The 15,264-nt window shown below is 54.9% G+C and overlaps 7 protein-coding genes across 7 annotated transcripts; 4 read left to right on the top strand and 3 right to left on the bottom strand.

The window, feature by feature from the left end:
- Window positions 1-590: 590 nt before the first annotated feature.
- On the top strand, window positions 591-2,329 carry pdiA (protein disulfide isomerase PDI1; the record flags this gene model as incomplete). Its single annotated transcript, XM_001214787.1, has 4 exons — window positions 591-964; window positions 1,020-1,398; window positions 1,465-1,904; window positions 1,963-2,329. The coding sequence occupies 4 exons, from the start codon at window positions 591-593 to the stop codon at window positions 2,327-2,329; spliced, it is 1,560 nt and encodes a 519-aa protein (XP_001214787.1).
- Window positions 2,330-2,917: 588 nt separating this feature from the next.
- ATEG_05608 (uracil-DNA glycosylase) lies at window positions 2,918-4,174 on the bottom strand (the record flags this gene model as incomplete). Its single annotated transcript, XM_001214786.1, has 3 exons — window positions 2,918-3,205; window positions 3,292-3,751; window positions 3,813-4,174. 3 exons carry the CDS (start codon window positions 4,172-4,174, stop codon window positions 2,918-2,920), a joined length of 1,110 nt encoding a protein of 369 aa, XP_001214786.1.
- A 454-nt stretch (window positions 4,175-4,628) lies between these two features.
- On the top strand, window positions 4,629-6,609 carry ATEG_05607 (transcription factor domain-containing protein; the record flags this gene model as incomplete). Its single annotated transcript, XM_001214785.1, has 3 exons — window positions 4,629-4,653; window positions 4,878-5,843; window positions 5,897-6,609. 3 exons carry the CDS (start codon window positions 4,629-4,631, stop codon window positions 6,607-6,609), a joined length of 1,704 nt encoding a protein of 567 aa, XP_001214785.1.
- Window positions 6,610-7,696: 1,087 nt separating this feature from the next.
- ATEG_05606 (uncharacterized protein) lies at window positions 7,697-9,757 on the top strand (the record flags this gene model as incomplete). Its single annotated transcript, XM_001214784.1, has 4 exons — window positions 7,697-7,936; window positions 8,068-8,622; window positions 8,691-9,662; window positions 9,713-9,757. The coding sequence occupies 4 exons, from the start codon at window positions 7,697-7,699 to the stop codon at window positions 9,755-9,757; spliced, it is 1,812 nt and encodes a 603-aa protein (XP_001214784.1).
- A 567-nt stretch (window positions 9,758-10,324) lies between these two features.
- On the bottom strand, window positions 10,325-11,913 carry ATEG_05605 (actin family protein; the record flags this gene model as incomplete). Its single annotated transcript, XM_001214783.1, has 3 exons — window positions 10,325-11,201; window positions 11,268-11,766; window positions 11,871-11,913. The coding sequence occupies 3 exons, from the start codon at window positions 11,911-11,913 to the stop codon at window positions 10,325-10,327; spliced, it is 1,419 nt and encodes a 472-aa protein (XP_001214783.1).
- Window positions 11,914-12,268: 355 nt separating this feature from the next.
- Window positions 12,269-13,458, top strand: ATEG_05604 (telomere length and silencing 1 family protein; the record flags this gene model as incomplete). The annotated part of the gene is made up of 2 exons (XM_001214782.1): window positions 12,269-12,651; window positions 12,744-13,458. The coding sequence occupies 2 exons, from the start codon at window positions 12,269-12,271 to the stop codon at window positions 13,456-13,458; spliced, it is 1,098 nt and encodes a 365-aa protein (XP_001214782.1).
- A 511-nt stretch (window positions 13,459-13,969) lies between these two features.
- Window positions 13,970-15,040, bottom strand: ATEG_05603 (casein kinase II subunit beta; the record flags this gene model as incomplete). Its single annotated transcript, XM_001214781.1, has 1 exon — window positions 13,970-15,040. One exon carries the CDS (start codon window positions 15,038-15,040, stop codon window positions 13,970-13,972), a length of 1,071 nt encoding a protein of 356 aa, XP_001214781.1.
- Window positions 15,041-15,264: the final 224 nt, after the last annotated feature.

Below are 15,264 nucleotides of genomic sequence, written 5' to 3'. Positions count from 1 at the left end.
TTCCGCGGATGTTTCTTTTTGTCACTGAAAGAAATTCGAACAACAGTACCTAGAGAGTTCTGGCCGTGATGTCTACAGTAGGGACCTATTAAGGAACCCTTCGTGGATCTCCTGCCCGTGTGGACGGCATTGTCGATCCTGTTCGCCATAGTGGAGTCTATAATCTGTATTATTTTTAGGAAGCATGTATCGTCACTGTTATTCGCCAATGTGTGGTGAAGGAGGTATCTACAGTAACTAACTAGTTAGTTGGGGGCGCTGCCGGATAGGCTGACACACCCAGAAAGAACAAACTGTCCTTAACTCAGCTTCCCCATACTTCGTCAGTCCTACTTATATCTCCACCCAGCCTTCCTATCCACCCAATTTTTCTTTCTCGCATCTGAGCTATCTCTATTTCCCCCTCCCTCACCTTTCTTCTCCCCTGTCATCTTCGTTGGTGAGCTTGGGATTTTCCTTCCCGTACTTCATATCGCAGGAAGTTCGGGTCTGTCAAGGAACGTTGTTTGTTTACTTGACCCTGTCGATCGTCCTCCACCACCACCACCACCACCACCACCACCACCACCACCACAACAACAACTATCATCATGCGTTCTTTCGCTCCCTTGGCCCTGAGCCTCCTCGGTGCCTCCGCCGTGGTCTCGGCCGCCGATGCGACGGCCGAGACGGAGTCTGATGTGGTCTCCCTCACCAAGGACACCTTCAAGCCCTTCATGGAGGAGAACAACCTCGTCCTCGCCGAGTTCTTTGCTCCCTGGTGCGGTCACTGCAAGGCTCTGGCCCCCAAGTATGAGGAGGCTGCCACCGAGCTGAAGGGGAAGAACATTCCTCTGGTCAAGGTCGACTGCACGGCCGAAGAAGACCTCTGCCGGGAGCAGGGTGTCGAGGGCTACCCCACGATGAAGATCTTCCGTGGTCCCGACTCGAGCAAGCCTTATCAGGGTGCTCGCCAGGCTGATGCGTAAGTCATTACAGTAACAAGGTCTCATGGTATGGCGTACTGACCCCATTTCCAGCATTGTGTCCTACATGGTCAAGCAGTCCCTTCCCGCCGTCTCCCCCGTCACCGAAGAGAACCTCGAGGAAGTCAAGACTATGGACAAGATTGTGGTGATCGGTTATTTCGCCGAAGATGACAAGGCTACCAAGGACGCTTTCACCACCTTCGCCGAGGCTCAGCGTGACAACTACCTCTTCGCCGCCGCCTCTGACGAGGCCATCGCCAAGGCTGAGGGTGTCAAGCAGCCCGCCGTTGTCCTCTACAAGGACTTTGATGAAAAGAAGGCCGTGTACAAGGGAGACATTGAGCAAGACGCTCTTCTGAGCTGGGTGAAGACCGCCAGCACTCCTCTCGTGGGTGAGATCGGTCCTGAGACGTACTCGGGCTACATGTCGGTAAGTAACAAGCCATTGTGTTTTTCCCTGTGAAAGAAGTTGAGCTCTAACCACTCCTTTCATTAGGCTGGTATCCCCCTCGCCTACATCTTCGCCCAGACCAAGGAGGAGCGTGAGAAGTTCGCTGAGGAGTTCAAGCCCATCGCTGAGAAGCACAAGGGTGCCATCAACATTGCCACTATCGACGCTGCCATGTTCGGCGCCCACGCTGGAAACCTCAACCTTGACACCGAAAAGTTCCCTGCCTTCGCCATCCAGGACCCCTCCAAGAACGCCAAGTATCCTTATGACCAGGACAAGGAGCTCAAGGCTAAGGATGTCGGCAAGTTCATCAAGGACGTCCTGGACGGCAAGGTTGAGCCTAGCATCAAGTCTGAGCCCATTCCCGAGACTCAGGAAGGTCCTGTCACTGTTGTCGTTGCCCACTCTTACAAGGAGCTTGTGATCGACAACGAGAAGGATGTTCTCCTCGAGTTCTACGCCCCGTGGTGCGGTCACTGCAAGGCGTAAGTTTCCCCGTGACATGACCTCTTGAATGCCAGCTAATTAATTGTCCTTGATTAGTCTCGCTCCCAAGTACGATGAACTTGCTGAGCTCTATGCCAAGAACGAGGACTTCGCCTCCAAGGTCACCGTCGCCAAGATCGACGCGACTGCCAACGATGTCCCGGATTCCATCACTGGTTTCCCTACGATCAAGCTCTACCCCGCCGGATCTAAGGACTCTCCCGTTGAGTACGCTGGCTCTCGTACCGTGGAGGACCTTGCCAACTTCATCAAGGAGAACGGCAAGCACAAGATTGACGCCTACGCGGCCCCCGCCAAGGAGGCTGAGGAGTCCAGCGAAGCCGCTGAGACCCCGTCGGAATCCGCCGAGTCTGAGGCTCCTGCCGCTACCGGTGAGGAGAAGGCGGACCATGATGAGCTGTAAACTTGGGTAGTTCAAATGACATGTTTTTCCTTCTTCGAATTGCTGTATTTCCTCTTGATCACACCTTGGGTATTTGAACTCATTGTAATCCTCAATCTCATCCTGAACGCTATGTCCTGCTTTTTATCGTATGGATTGTCAGCCTGTCTTTCGATAGTTGGGAGTTGCCCCGAGAGTAGGTTTAGTGGGATGTAGCTGTGGCTGGACACTTGATGCATGGAGTATACTCAGATATACATGCGCATCAACTAGACCTTGACAAGAGAGAAGGACACCAAAACGGGCATTGATTGATTAAAAAACTAATAGACATTTAACTCAAGAGAAGTAGCCTGCCATTGACCGGAGAAGCGCCCAAGCTATCATGGGGCATGGGCGGTCTCAGCACCGAGTGGTATCACCGCTGGCTACATGTTGGAAATTTGTAGGAAACCCCAAACGCCAAACTCACACCAGAAAGAAAACCCGAAATAGACACTATATCAACACTACATAGTTCAACCCAATTCTAGGGTAAAGAACCCACAGAATTCAATCCGCTGATACTCAGGTATGTCCCCGGCAGAGACGATAAATGGCGACTTAATCTCAATCCGTCCCCTCTGCAGCTGCTAAGGCTTCGAGAGCGTCAGCATCATCGAATTCATCAGCCGGGGCTGAATTGGTGCTCTTCACAGCGTTATCCTCTTCTCCTGGAGCAGACTCCGCCGGCTTTGCGGGAGAAGGTTTCGACGCATTATCCGCCGAGGACGGCTGGATCGGGGCCAGGGGGCTAGCGGTTATCGGCTTCGACGTCAAGCTCCAGTCAATGACTTCGTCAGGACCGTACCGGGCAGCGAGCCACTCGTTGCACTTTTTGAAATGTCCGTTGTTGAACTGCGAGGCAATCCGTTAGATGAATCGCTCCCAAAACGACAACGACGTCGTTGCACCAGAAACGGAACGACGGGATGGGCTCTTACAAATCCTCTGTGCGCACTCAAAGGGCTAGGATGAACCGATTGCAGCACGCAGTGCCTTTCTCGGTTGACATCAGCCACGCGCTTTGCCGCGGGCGAGCCCCAGGCCAGAAAAACGACGCCCCGGGAACGCACGCGCGCGACAACCTCCAGCGCCTTTTGGGTCAAGCGCTCCCAGCCTTTATTCGAATGGCTGGCGGCCTGGTGGGCGCGAACCGTCAGGCAAGTGTTGAGCATCAAGACGCCGCGCTCGGCCCAGGGGGTCAGGAGGCCACCTTTGTTGGGCGGGCGTTGGAAGGACGGGTAGTCGTTCTGGATGCCGGTGAAGATGTTGACGAGGGAAGGGGGCGCGGGCGTGGGAGGGCGGACGGAGAAGGCCAGACCATGGGCCTGGTTGTGGTTATGGTAAGGGTCTTGACCGACAATGACAACCTTGACCGTGTGGAGGGGGGTATGTCGCGACCTGCGAGCGAGTCAGTGGATGTCGGCGGCAAGGGAGAGGAGGGTGGGATGATGGTTCGCACCAGGAGTAGATATCGTTCTCGGGAGGGAAGACCTTCACGCCGGCCTGCTTTTCTTTCTGCAGGAAGCGCTTCAGGGCTAGGAACTCCGGCTTCACGATCTCCTCCTTGAGCTGGGCCAGCCAGCTCTCGTCCATGGTGTCGATTTCCAGTTGAAGGAGTTCCTTCTGCTCGGGCGTCAACGTGGCCACCCATTTCTCCTTGTTGAAGCTTGAAGACGTGGTAGAGGGACGCACGGCGCCCGGTTTGGGCTTGGGGGCCCCGAAGAACGATGTGATGCTGCCATTGGCCTTGGGTCTCTTCGCATCGGCCGCTGGGGTCGACAGATGGTTAGCATCGCGCTTGACGCCACTTGGACTAGGCATATTGGCAACGGGGAGCGAATTGAGAGGAAGAGCAGAGAATTGGTATAGGCAGGATGCAGCGACAGACTCACCCCGTCTGAAGCAGCGATACATCGAGAAACGATACTCGGACACGCGTCGACATGTGCGCGACCAGACGCGTTGTGGAGAAAATCCATTCATTGCCGTATTAGGCTAAGCTTGACATGGGAAGTGTGGGTCCCTCTTTGGTCGCTGACTTCATCAATCTAGACAGCTTGAGCTGCGAGCAACGGAAGCACGCTCAGGTTCCCACAACATGTCTGCGTCACACTTGGTCCATGAGCCTGGTCCGATTTGAACTCACGTGTGGGAGTACACGAACATGATCCTCACTTACCTTGTCCCATCGTTATCAAACCGATTGCTACGATATGGAGCTTACCTGGCTCGCTGATACGCCTCAGTCCCGAGGCCGCACCAGAGCCTTGAGAGCATGTCCCCAGTGCCAACGAAGAAAGGTGCGTCTTTGCCGTCTCCTCCGGCTTACGGAATGCTGGAAGCTAAATCAAGCAACGCCAGAAACGGTGTCGCCATCTCGGCACGGGAAACAACCCTCTCCAAACCCAGCTCGGCCCAACCCGCCCGATCCAACGAAACAATGTTCGAGATCCCGATAACCATCCGCCGAGAGAGACAGGTCCTCGCACGCCCAGCCAGCTCCCTACGGAAAATTCCCGGACAGACCGCTTTGTGGGGGATCTGAATCCCGAGTCTTTGATTCGCGAGAAGCTGGGTGATACTTCGGATAGTCAACTTCGGAATCGTATCGGACTATGGATCAGTTCCTCTGACGTGGACAATGCTGAAGGAAGTCGGGACGGTATCTCTAACACCATCAATTCATTTGCCGGTCGAGAGTCCGAAGCGGTTGCGACTGTGCTACAACAGCGATATGCATCTGCGATAAGGGCATGCGAGCGTCTGCCTTCGGCAACGCTGGACCAGTTACTTCCCTTATACTTCTCCAGAGTGAACCACATTCTCCCACTGGTCGACAAGGATTCAATGCTCCACGCTCAGTCGGATGGCACGGCTTCAGTCTTCCTCGAGAGAGCCATATGCCTCGTTGCAGCGAAGGATCCATCGGCTACTCCTCACCTCCGCATCACAGCCGAAGGACCCCCCATGACTCCCCGTCAGTTCTGCTCGGACATATACAAAGGATTGGTGGTCGCGATCAACGAGGGCCTCGAACCCGATCGCGTTACTCGCATCCGTGTCTTGGCCCTTCTTTCATTGCATTGTGAAGGCTACGAGGGTGCAGAAGCCGCTTCGATGCATCTTTGTCATGCCATTCACCAGGCTCAGACAGCAGGTTTACATCTTGATCGTCCCGATCGGGTGCCCGGAGATCCGTTATCGGCCCTCTTCTGGTGTTTATGGACACTGGATAAGATGCACGCCTGCATCGGTGGCCGGCCCGTTCTTTTCGCGGATCGTGACATTGGAGTAGAAAAGCCTCATGTGAACTCATCCAGTTCCAGGACCGCATTTGATATCTGGTTTGCAATCTCCGATCTACTTGCCCGGGTGATATCCTTCTACCGGCCAGGTGCCGACCATACCGTTGGGTGGGAAGCTGATTTCCCGACTTTTGAGGAAATCATCGGGGATAATATCCGCGACGATCTAGATTACGGTACACTTGGTGCGTCAGTGCATTCGGCGTCAACCCTTTTTCCAGTCTAACAATATATGCAGGGCTGTTGGAACTTTTCTACCATGCAGTCGGTATACTTTCGTGCCGATACAAGCTAACTGACCGCCCGGATGGATCGAAGCCATCCTACATTCGTCAGGGATTGGCTGCAGTTCGAATACATTCGATCATCGCTACCGAATGTCCTCAGACGTTGCCCCCTCTGCCGATTGTACCTTACGCACTGGCCCTTTCGATGGGCGTATCATATCAACAATTCCGTTCGAGTAAACTCATCACTCATTTTGAACGGGCGAAGGCCAGTCTGGAAGCGTGCTGTGCGCTTCTGGAAGATCTGGGAGTCTACTGGTACTCGGCGGAAGCGATGGCACGGCTAGGTCGGAAAGCCCTGCACCAGATCGAGGAAGTGAAGCCAGGGCCTAGTCAACAAGGCACGGGGTCCAGACAACCAGCCCTATCGGTAGAGTCGCCTATCATTGCTTCGACTCATCCAAACAATGCGGTGTCAGACACCCCGTTCGTGAACCGCTCAGACGATCAGCGACCCTTCAGCGATTTGCCGACGACGGCGTCTGCGATGGAGACGCATCCAGGACTGGAGACTATTGGGCCTCAACCCGCAACAGGCTTCCAAGCCTCAGAAATGGATGGATTTGCCGACATTGACATGCTGTTTGGAGATTTCCTGGACTTGTCCTTACCCACCAATTTCTGGGACCCTGTCTTGGCGCTCCAGGACCAAAGTGGGATATGACGATCGATTGCCTTTTCGAACCTTGTGTGCTAAATTAAGAACCTCGTGGAGATCGTTTAGTAAGAATTGTCGTTGGATGGTCTGGCATCGGCGGAAGGCCTCATTCGCCGAGGAGTTGGTCGTGCCGGAACGGCCGGACTGTCGATCCTCATCAACGCAAGCCACGATTCTGATGAACAACCACCAGGTCAGCCTTGGATCGAGAGGTGCCAAGTGGGGTCAGCTCAATGACAAGAGCTTGCTGTCGCTGACGCTGCGCCGTGATGTCGTGGACTTCGCTAGAAATGGGCCTCAACCTTAAACCAACGAAAATCCGCTCTCGGAGTGGAGTTCACTACGGTAGACGACGGTTCTGGACCACGAGAGGATTGATCTTGTCCTCGATCTAGAGTAAAATGAACGAATCCTTGGTGTGGATTTAGGGGCTTTTCCCCTGAGGCTGTTTTTTTTTTTCCCGCCCTCTGTCATTTCCAGTCTAACGCTCGGATATGTCGCCCATCCTCTGCTCACTTCGGCATCAGCTTATTACTCTGCTGCATACGAATCATCCCCAATGATTGGACATTTTTGTCTCCCGATGGCTCCCTCCGAGGTCGGTTCTTGAAATCACTCGATCCACGTTGCTTTGTCTGCAAGATACATTATTAGCTTCGCTCGCTTTGTTTCAGATCCAGCTTCAAAGCTCCACCCGTCTTCTCTGGCCCACTGCGGCCACGCCGCTTAGGCTCCTTTTCTGAAATCACAGTCCTTATCTTGTCATTGATCCCTGTGCTGTACGGGGTAGTTGCCTTACGAGTCTCTTCGCCCGCGACTTCACGTCAACATTGACTTTCTGCGTGGTCTATGTGGGACTATAACACCAAGCCTGGCCCCCGAAATTAGCGTCACCAATCTGTCTGCACGCACACCCGCTTTTTCTTGGGGCCTGGATTTCTGACCGTCGCGAAGCTCGATGGCGCGGGTATCTTATCCCTGGCCCATAAACCTCGTCCAGTAGTACCTCGCTGCGTGGTTCACACTACCATGTACAGTTAGACAATCAACTCATCGCGCCGCTCTTTTGGGGGTCATGACAATCAGGTCTCCCATGGCTCCCCTATCTGAAGATCCAAACGCACCGGTGTCGCCGGCCGAGAACCCTGTTGAAGGGGACACTTCGCCCTCTGCGAATGTAAAAGCCAAACGAGTCCCTGTCCATCCGATTCCCCAGCTGCAAGGTCCGTTTGAAGAGTCTATCCTTGAGGCACTCGAAGATGCGAAGGAGGAATGGGAAGTCGATCTAGACGCTCAGTCCCGACGAAGAGACCTACTCGAGAACCCGGAATATGTGCGGCTCTGTGGCCGGAAATGGAGGCAACGACGCGGCGAACGGCAAGCAGTCGCCTTAATTGACCTCCTGACGATATAGAAACTAACTGGCTCTGCAGGTACCATCCGTTCTGGAAGCTTACCGCTCAGATGTCGTTCGGTATCAACCTCCTTGTCAAAGAACTGGCCAAGTCAAATGCAGAAGTCTTGAAGATCCTCCAATGCCATGTGGATGAGGTCGATGGATTCCTCGGCCGGACCACCGAAGACTTTCTCATCATCCAGATCGATGTCCGCACTCGAATTCAGTACCTGAGTCTTCCCCTGGAGAACCTGGAGGTTTTTGATGAGATGCTGGAAGACCGCAGCTTCCGCATGTCCATGATCGACTACAACGACAAGATCGAACATGCCATTTCGCGCTTTACCATATCCATTCAAGACACGCTCAAGGATTTGCAAAAGGGAAGGGAAGCCATCGGCGCTCTATGGCAGCATCTCAAGCAATCTTCAGTCGACAATGCACCGCTGTCTACCCACCTGATCGCCATCTATAATGCCATGCTAGCGAACACAGAAGGATGGAACATGGCTTTCTCCAAGCTCCAGCGAAAGGGCATTGCCCTTCAGGCTGCGCTCTCTCAGCTAGGACTTGCCATTACTGAGATGCAACGACGGGTCGGCATAGCAAGCAGGAAGGAAGTGGTGCGTAACAATCAAGTCTTCGGAGCCACGCCTCCCAAGTGATGTAGCTTTCGTCTAACTTACAACAGGTATCTTCCCTGCAAACTCCGAGCACACCCCAGCAGGGCTTCTCCTTCAGACAGCGACTCTTCGACAAAAGGCGGTCGGTTAGAAGCTCGACATGTCCAGCCCTGGAAAAGCCCCTACCAAATGATCCAAACCCTCTAGGCCTTGCGCAAACACCGCCTCCACCCCGGGTGAGAGATTCACGGAGGCTGACCCAGAAGAGCGTCCCGAATCTCAGAGCGGCAAGGACATTGGCCAGTCGCGGTGAGAATGCGGCCCCTGACCCGGTCAAATCTGCAGCTGGGCCCGAAGACAGTTCAAATCCAATCCCCCTTGTCCCCAAGTTCCATCGGAGCTTGACCAAGCGACTCTCAAAGGCGAAGTTGACTACGAAGAAGTCGTTCTCTGACCTGCGGCCTGCTACAGCGCCGGGCAGAACGGCCAAGTCTCAAAGCATCTCGGTGGAACAGGCGACGATCGTCAAGGATAGAAAGGAGCCCATGGTATCATCGCCAGCCTTCACACAGAGAGACCAACCTCGGACATCCCAACCACCAAGAAAGCCGGAAACCATGAAATCACAGCTTCTACACCATATTAAATCCGACCGGGTAATCGACGCCTGGGAGAGTACCACACAGAAAGAAAAAATCGGCCGTCGTCTGTCGCAGAAGAAGAAAGACGCACCATGGAGCAAGTTCCGAGCAAAGACGGCAACTATCCCGCGTTCTGCTGGTGATCTCCAAACGAAGCTATTCGAAGAAGACCTAGACAGACAGATGGCCTGGCTGCAGGAGGAAAGCGAGGCGCTGAACACCTATTCTTTGAAACCGAGGCGCGACGTTGCCCCAAGAATACATGTGCTCTCTGTCCATATGACATTGACACAGGAGCCGGAGCCTGAAGAAATAGGGGGGATGGGTAGTATCAGCGAGCAACAGACAGACGAGGATACGCAGTCGATTATAACTGCTCTCCCCTCGGTGCCACCCTCGGTAAGCACTGTCAAGCCGACTTGAGTGTCTGATGTGACTAACATGAGTAGATTGCTGGTTCTGCTCCGCAAACGCCCAGAACCTTTAGGCGATGACCATTTCCGTGAACTCGACTGACTTGTGGACGCTTCCACCACAGTCGATTCTATCTCCGCGACATACTCGCAAACCATCATTACACTGCCCGGCCGAGGATACCGGTGCCTCTTCTTCGTACAAAGATCTGCCCGTTTCTGGCAAACATCCGCTTCGCTGTATATATATTGTGCTATATTGACTATAGACCGCTCTGAGATCAGGAGCATGCGCAGGCGCATGAATACATAATTTCTAACCCTTCAGCTGATGTAATATCAAGACAAGCCAGTAGATCCCATACAAGGAACTCAGTCAAAGCCGGAAGTAAAGTAGCAACACAACTCCATGAACCATAAGATTTCGATTGCGTTACTCATACATGTATCTAACCAACGACCTAAACGGGGTGAATTTTCTCAGCTCATGATTCCCGCCGAAGGCGCCATCCACATCAGACGCGCAGCTCAGGAGGTAAACGCCAAAAACAACATTGATTAATCCGCGACAACATATGGGCGACTCTAATACCAACGTAAAACACCGACAACAAACAAAAGCCAAACCGCCAAGCAGATCAGATCAATCTACTTGCAGCGCTTCTCGACAATGTTCGCACCATGCTCCTCGTACTCTTTCTTAGAGATCCACATCTGATGGAACGTCCCCAGACTGGCGAGGATACTTCCACCGATCCAAGAGCCAAAGCGCCGCTCGGCGGTATTCCCTGGGGCGGAGATGCGCACCCGCGGACCGGGATACGTCTGCATGAGCTCCTGGTTCAAGCGATCGGTGAAGCCGTGGAGGAGGCTGGAGGCGCCGGTGACGACGACGTTGGCCAGCAGATGCGGGCGAATGTCGACGTCGACGCCATTGAGCGCGGCCTTGATCAGCTCGGGGATGGTCTGCGCCGGGGTGGGCGCAGGGAAGGAGGACTCGGGGTCGGGGATGGCGGCCTTTGCGTCGAAGAGCGACTCCACGATGCGGTAGCGTTCCGCGCCAAAGAGCTGGTTGTATCCGTCGGGGAATTCGAAGGGCCGGGCCGGGGTGGTCTTTGCGGCCTCTTCGTTGGGTACGCCGTTCAGGCCCGGGCCAAAGAGTTTGTTGGGGCCTGGCCACACCTGCACCACGCACTCCTTGAACTCGGACAGCGTGCGCTCCTCCAGCAGCGCGCGGTAGGACGCGTCGGGTTCTTTCTCGGGCGGGAACGTCTTGAGCTTGACCTGGGGCGGCTGGCCGGCGTCGACGGCCGTTTTCGAGGCAATGAGGTAGTGCGGGGTGATGGTGATGGGCTGCGGGTTGTTGGACTTGAACAGGGCGCGAATCTGCGAGGAGATGTAGTCGCCGCCCAGCGGGGAGTGCTGGACGCCCCGTTTCAGGATCATGCCGTCGTGCACCGGGGTGACGGATATATTGGAAGCTCCGACATCGATGACGAGCGCAGAGGCCTTTCCGGACGCAAAACTGACCGTGACAAAGACTCCATGTTAGTGGACACATCAGACGGAGCAAACAAGAGATGCGACATACGCTGCAAGCACACCGTTCCGCGCCAGATAAAACGCCGGCGTACCCCATTTCTCCATGGCGATTTCGATGGTCTTCTCGCGCGCCTTGGACGGGTTCCAGCCGCACTCGGTCATCAGCAGTGGACTGTCGGCGAGTGGCTTCTCGTTGGACTCCACGCCCTCCATCTCAGTGGGCATCTCCCCCTCCGGGACATCGTTGAGGCCGTTCATGAAGGGGTTTCCGGGCTTCGGGCCCGTCAGTCGCGACGTGAACGAGTATTCCCACACTTTCTCCGCCATGTCCCAGTCCTCTACGATGCCATCCCTGCCCATGGGGTTGTGGATGGAGAGGCCCGGGCGGGGCGTGACGTAGATATCATCGCCGTAGATGAGCTTTTCTTGTCCTTCGTAGGTATATTTGCCGTAGTACGTCGGGATCAGAGACTTTGGCGTGTCCTCTCCTGCAAAACCGGCGCGCGTTGTCGAAAACCCGGGGTCGAGGACAATGGCGGAGACCTCGTCTGGACGCGGTGGAAGTCAGCTAGGATTGTTCAGGGGGTTCTTGCGACGGGCCTCGCAAAGAGACGGTCGTGAGACACGCAATGGGTATTGGTGAATGACATACCTCCGCCGTATTCGGCAGCTGAAGGTGGAACGGAAGGGTTCATGTCGAGATACACAGCGTGCGCAGCAGCTGAATAGTCATGAACCTGTAGCAGTTGGAGAAGAAGACGCGTAGAAAGGAGTTCAGAACGAATCTAATCCTGCGAGAAGCAAGACGCGACTCAATGGGATCGGGGAGGTTAATGGGGAGGAAGAAGGGAGATGATGGAGGACGGAACGAAAGACAGCCAGCCGTTCGTTGGTTTTGCGCGGCGGAACCTAAAAGCTTTGGCTGGCGCATCCATCTTAGTACGTACTACTGCTACCTTACTACTACACCTCCTCCTTCCATCATTCTCAATACATAAATTCTTCTATTCTACCACCCTCCTCTTTTACTCTTTTCTCCCTCAACTCAACATGGACACCGATGTCAATCCAAATCCAGAAACCCTCTTCCGCCCAGTAAAACGGCGCAAGTTCCTACGCCGCCGCCCCGAAGCACCCCGAGATGAACCTCAAGCCGACAGCAGCTCCCCAGCTCCATCACAACCACAACCCCAAGACGAAACCCAAGCCAGCGACGGCGTCCACCCGACCGATATCGCCCGCCTACGACGGCTCCAGCGCGCCCGAAAAGGCGGCATCGAATTCTCCGCCACCTCGCGACAAGCCGCGGAGCATGCGAGCAAGAACGCGCTGTCGACAGCAAGCGCCGACGAGATCGAGTCGGAGCGGATCCGTGCCATGTGCGACCGCTTCACCGGCCACACGGGCCAAACCGTCGATGTCGATAGACACATGTACGCTCAACCCCCCTTCTCCTGCTTTGTCGGAGCCCCGCGCCCACTTGGGGCATTGTTCATCTGCAACGGAGACAGACTAACAAGATAAGGATGGCCTATATAGAATCCGAAATGGCTAAACGATACCGGCACAACAACGTGCCCACAGACTCCGTTGAACCGGACCCTTCGGCTGCCGACGACGCCGGCGGCGGCGGCGGCGGCGGCGGCGGCGCGCCACCCTCGTCCGATCTCCTGCTACGCGAGCCCGCGTCGATGGGGAAGCTCCACGAGATCGACCTGGGACAGGAAGCACGGCTGCATAATATCGCGCGCACAGAGGAGGCGACGAAGAGGCTTGTGCGTGACGAGGCGGACGTTTCCTCCGCTGACGACAAGGCACCGTCGACAGAGAAGACCGATAAGCCGTGGCGTGGCCGGAAACGGCGCACAAGCGAGGATATCAAACGAGACCGGCTTGTGGAAGAGGTCTTACGGGAGAGTAAATGTGAGTGGCTTTGCTTCTTGGGGGCTACTGGCCTTGTTCCGTCGCTAACGGTCGATGCAGTGGATGTATATGACGAGCCAGAAGAGGAAGATATGGCTATGAGTGGAGACGACCAAGCTGCCGACGATAGAGTTGCGGAGCAGTTCCGGAGAGATTTCCTCGACGCTATCCAGTCCCGGCGTCGCATCGCACGGGCGAAGACAACTACGACCTCCAAGACCGCTAAGCCGGAAGCACCAAAGGGGCCGAAGCTGGGAGGCAGTCGCAGTGCGAGAGCCGCGATGCGCGAGATGCAGGAGAAGTCAGCACGAAAGTGACGGTCAATCTTTCCGTATGATGCTGGTCATGGTGCAGAGCGTTCGAACATAGAAACTATATTCAATGATGTAATTACAGCGGTGAATTAATATCCGGGGATTTCAGCCACAGGATTTGTCTGTCGTCTTAAGTGGAGGTTTGGAATGGACCGTAATTACTACCCAGACTGCACTCGCACTGAAATTTGTACGCCAGGAAGATGAAACGTTTGACTCGGTGACGCCTGAATGCAAGTCAAAAGGAAATCTGAACAAAACTCGGCGAGTAGAAGCACGAACACATGTATGTAACTGTAAGAATTCGGAGGAGAACGTGTAGGAGGTTCTTTAGGAGGGCAAAAAGAATAGAACTGCACGTGGATAGAGCGGCAGAAGGACACAAAGGAAAAAGCGGATCAAAAAAGAAGAAAAGACGACACGGGCTTGCTTCCTCCACAAAGCATTTATTTCCTTCTAGATGTCGTTTTCCCTGTCGGAAAGGAAATCATATATCACGCGGCATCATCATCCGTTATCTTCCCTCGGCACCGTTGATGCTCATCTGGTCCGGGTTGAATCGCCGTCTCCGCATGGGCGCCTTTTTCCGTTTGGCAATCGCCGAATTTTGGGCACTGCCAGGGACAGCCCCCATCTCAGTATCGCCATCATTGTCGGCGTCCGGCGCATACGCTTCATACCTGGCCGTCTCGTCCAGTTCCGTGATATCTGTGGGCTTCATCCGCAGCCATTTCATGCGAGGGCCTGATCGGGACCTCTCAGACACGCGGAATCCGTAGATCCGAGATTCATACACCTTGCCGGGCCCAAGACCCGGGCAGAAGTTGGCAGTCCGTACACCGTTGATCTCGGCGGGCTGCCACGGAGGAGGAACGTCCGGTGACACTTGGTTGTTCATAGAAGCCAGCGAGGATGATCGTGTCGGTGACAAAGCGGAGCTATCCAGTCGAGATCCAATATCGAGATCGGGGAAGGTCATGAAGAACAGGCAGCCAAACGTGGTGCCGAAGAAGGCGCCATCCACGGAGTGGAATCGGCTGTTCGGGGGCGTGTATAGATCCTGGCAGCTTGGGCAGAACAACTTCACCGTCTCTTGGCCGGGAGTGTCGGAGCGGCCGACGGGCAGGACTTTGCACCCATTGCAGTACACACGAGGGCAAACACCGAAATGTTGCATTTCATACTTCTCGAGCATCTGTTGGATTCCCGGCCGCGAAGTGATGTATCGCTGGTGGATGAGACCGTACAGCAGCTCCGCAGAGCTCTCGATCACACTCAGATCGCTAGCCACTCGTGCATGGCGCCGATCGCCCGCTCTGCGGTATCCAAGCGGCTTTTCATCCCCCAGTATTTCATCCTCGTCCTCGTCCTCCTCATCCTCCTCTTCATCCTCCTCGTCATCCTCGGGCTCCACGTCCAGGATCATTTCCAATGCCTCTTTGTACATGGGCACCTGCGACTGGAGACCCGTCAGGTTGAAATCATCCTCGATAAAGTCCTCCGACACCTCGGCGAAGAACTCGTGCCCCATCAGGGAGCAGAAGGAGGAGATCCACGACTCCGGGGCCCCTTCCGAAGATGACATATCGAATGGGTCGGTCGCGGAGGACGCGGATGTTGATTCAGACAGTTGACTCAGATCCAGCCTGTCTAGGCCGTCGGCCAACGCCGAACCTGTCTCTCTCGACACGTTGCCGAGATACTGATGTGGACACCCCTGATACAATCTCCCGATGAGATGAACGCCCTCAGCTGACTTGTACGAGCTGACAGTGCCCGGATACAAGTCGCAAGTCCGAAGAGACGGAC

This window comes from Aspergillus terreus, genomic scaffold (genome assembly GCF_000149615.1).
Source record: "Aspergillus terreus NIH2624 scaffold_7 genomic scaffold, whole genome shotgun sequence".
In the NCBI taxonomy this organism is placed as follows: Eukaryota; Fungi; Ascomycota; class Eurotiomycetes; order Eurotiales; family Aspergillaceae; genus Aspergillus; species Aspergillus terreus.
The sequence above is the reverse complement of the archived record's forward strand: the minus strand, read 5'-3'. Positions and strand labels throughout refer to the sequence as shown.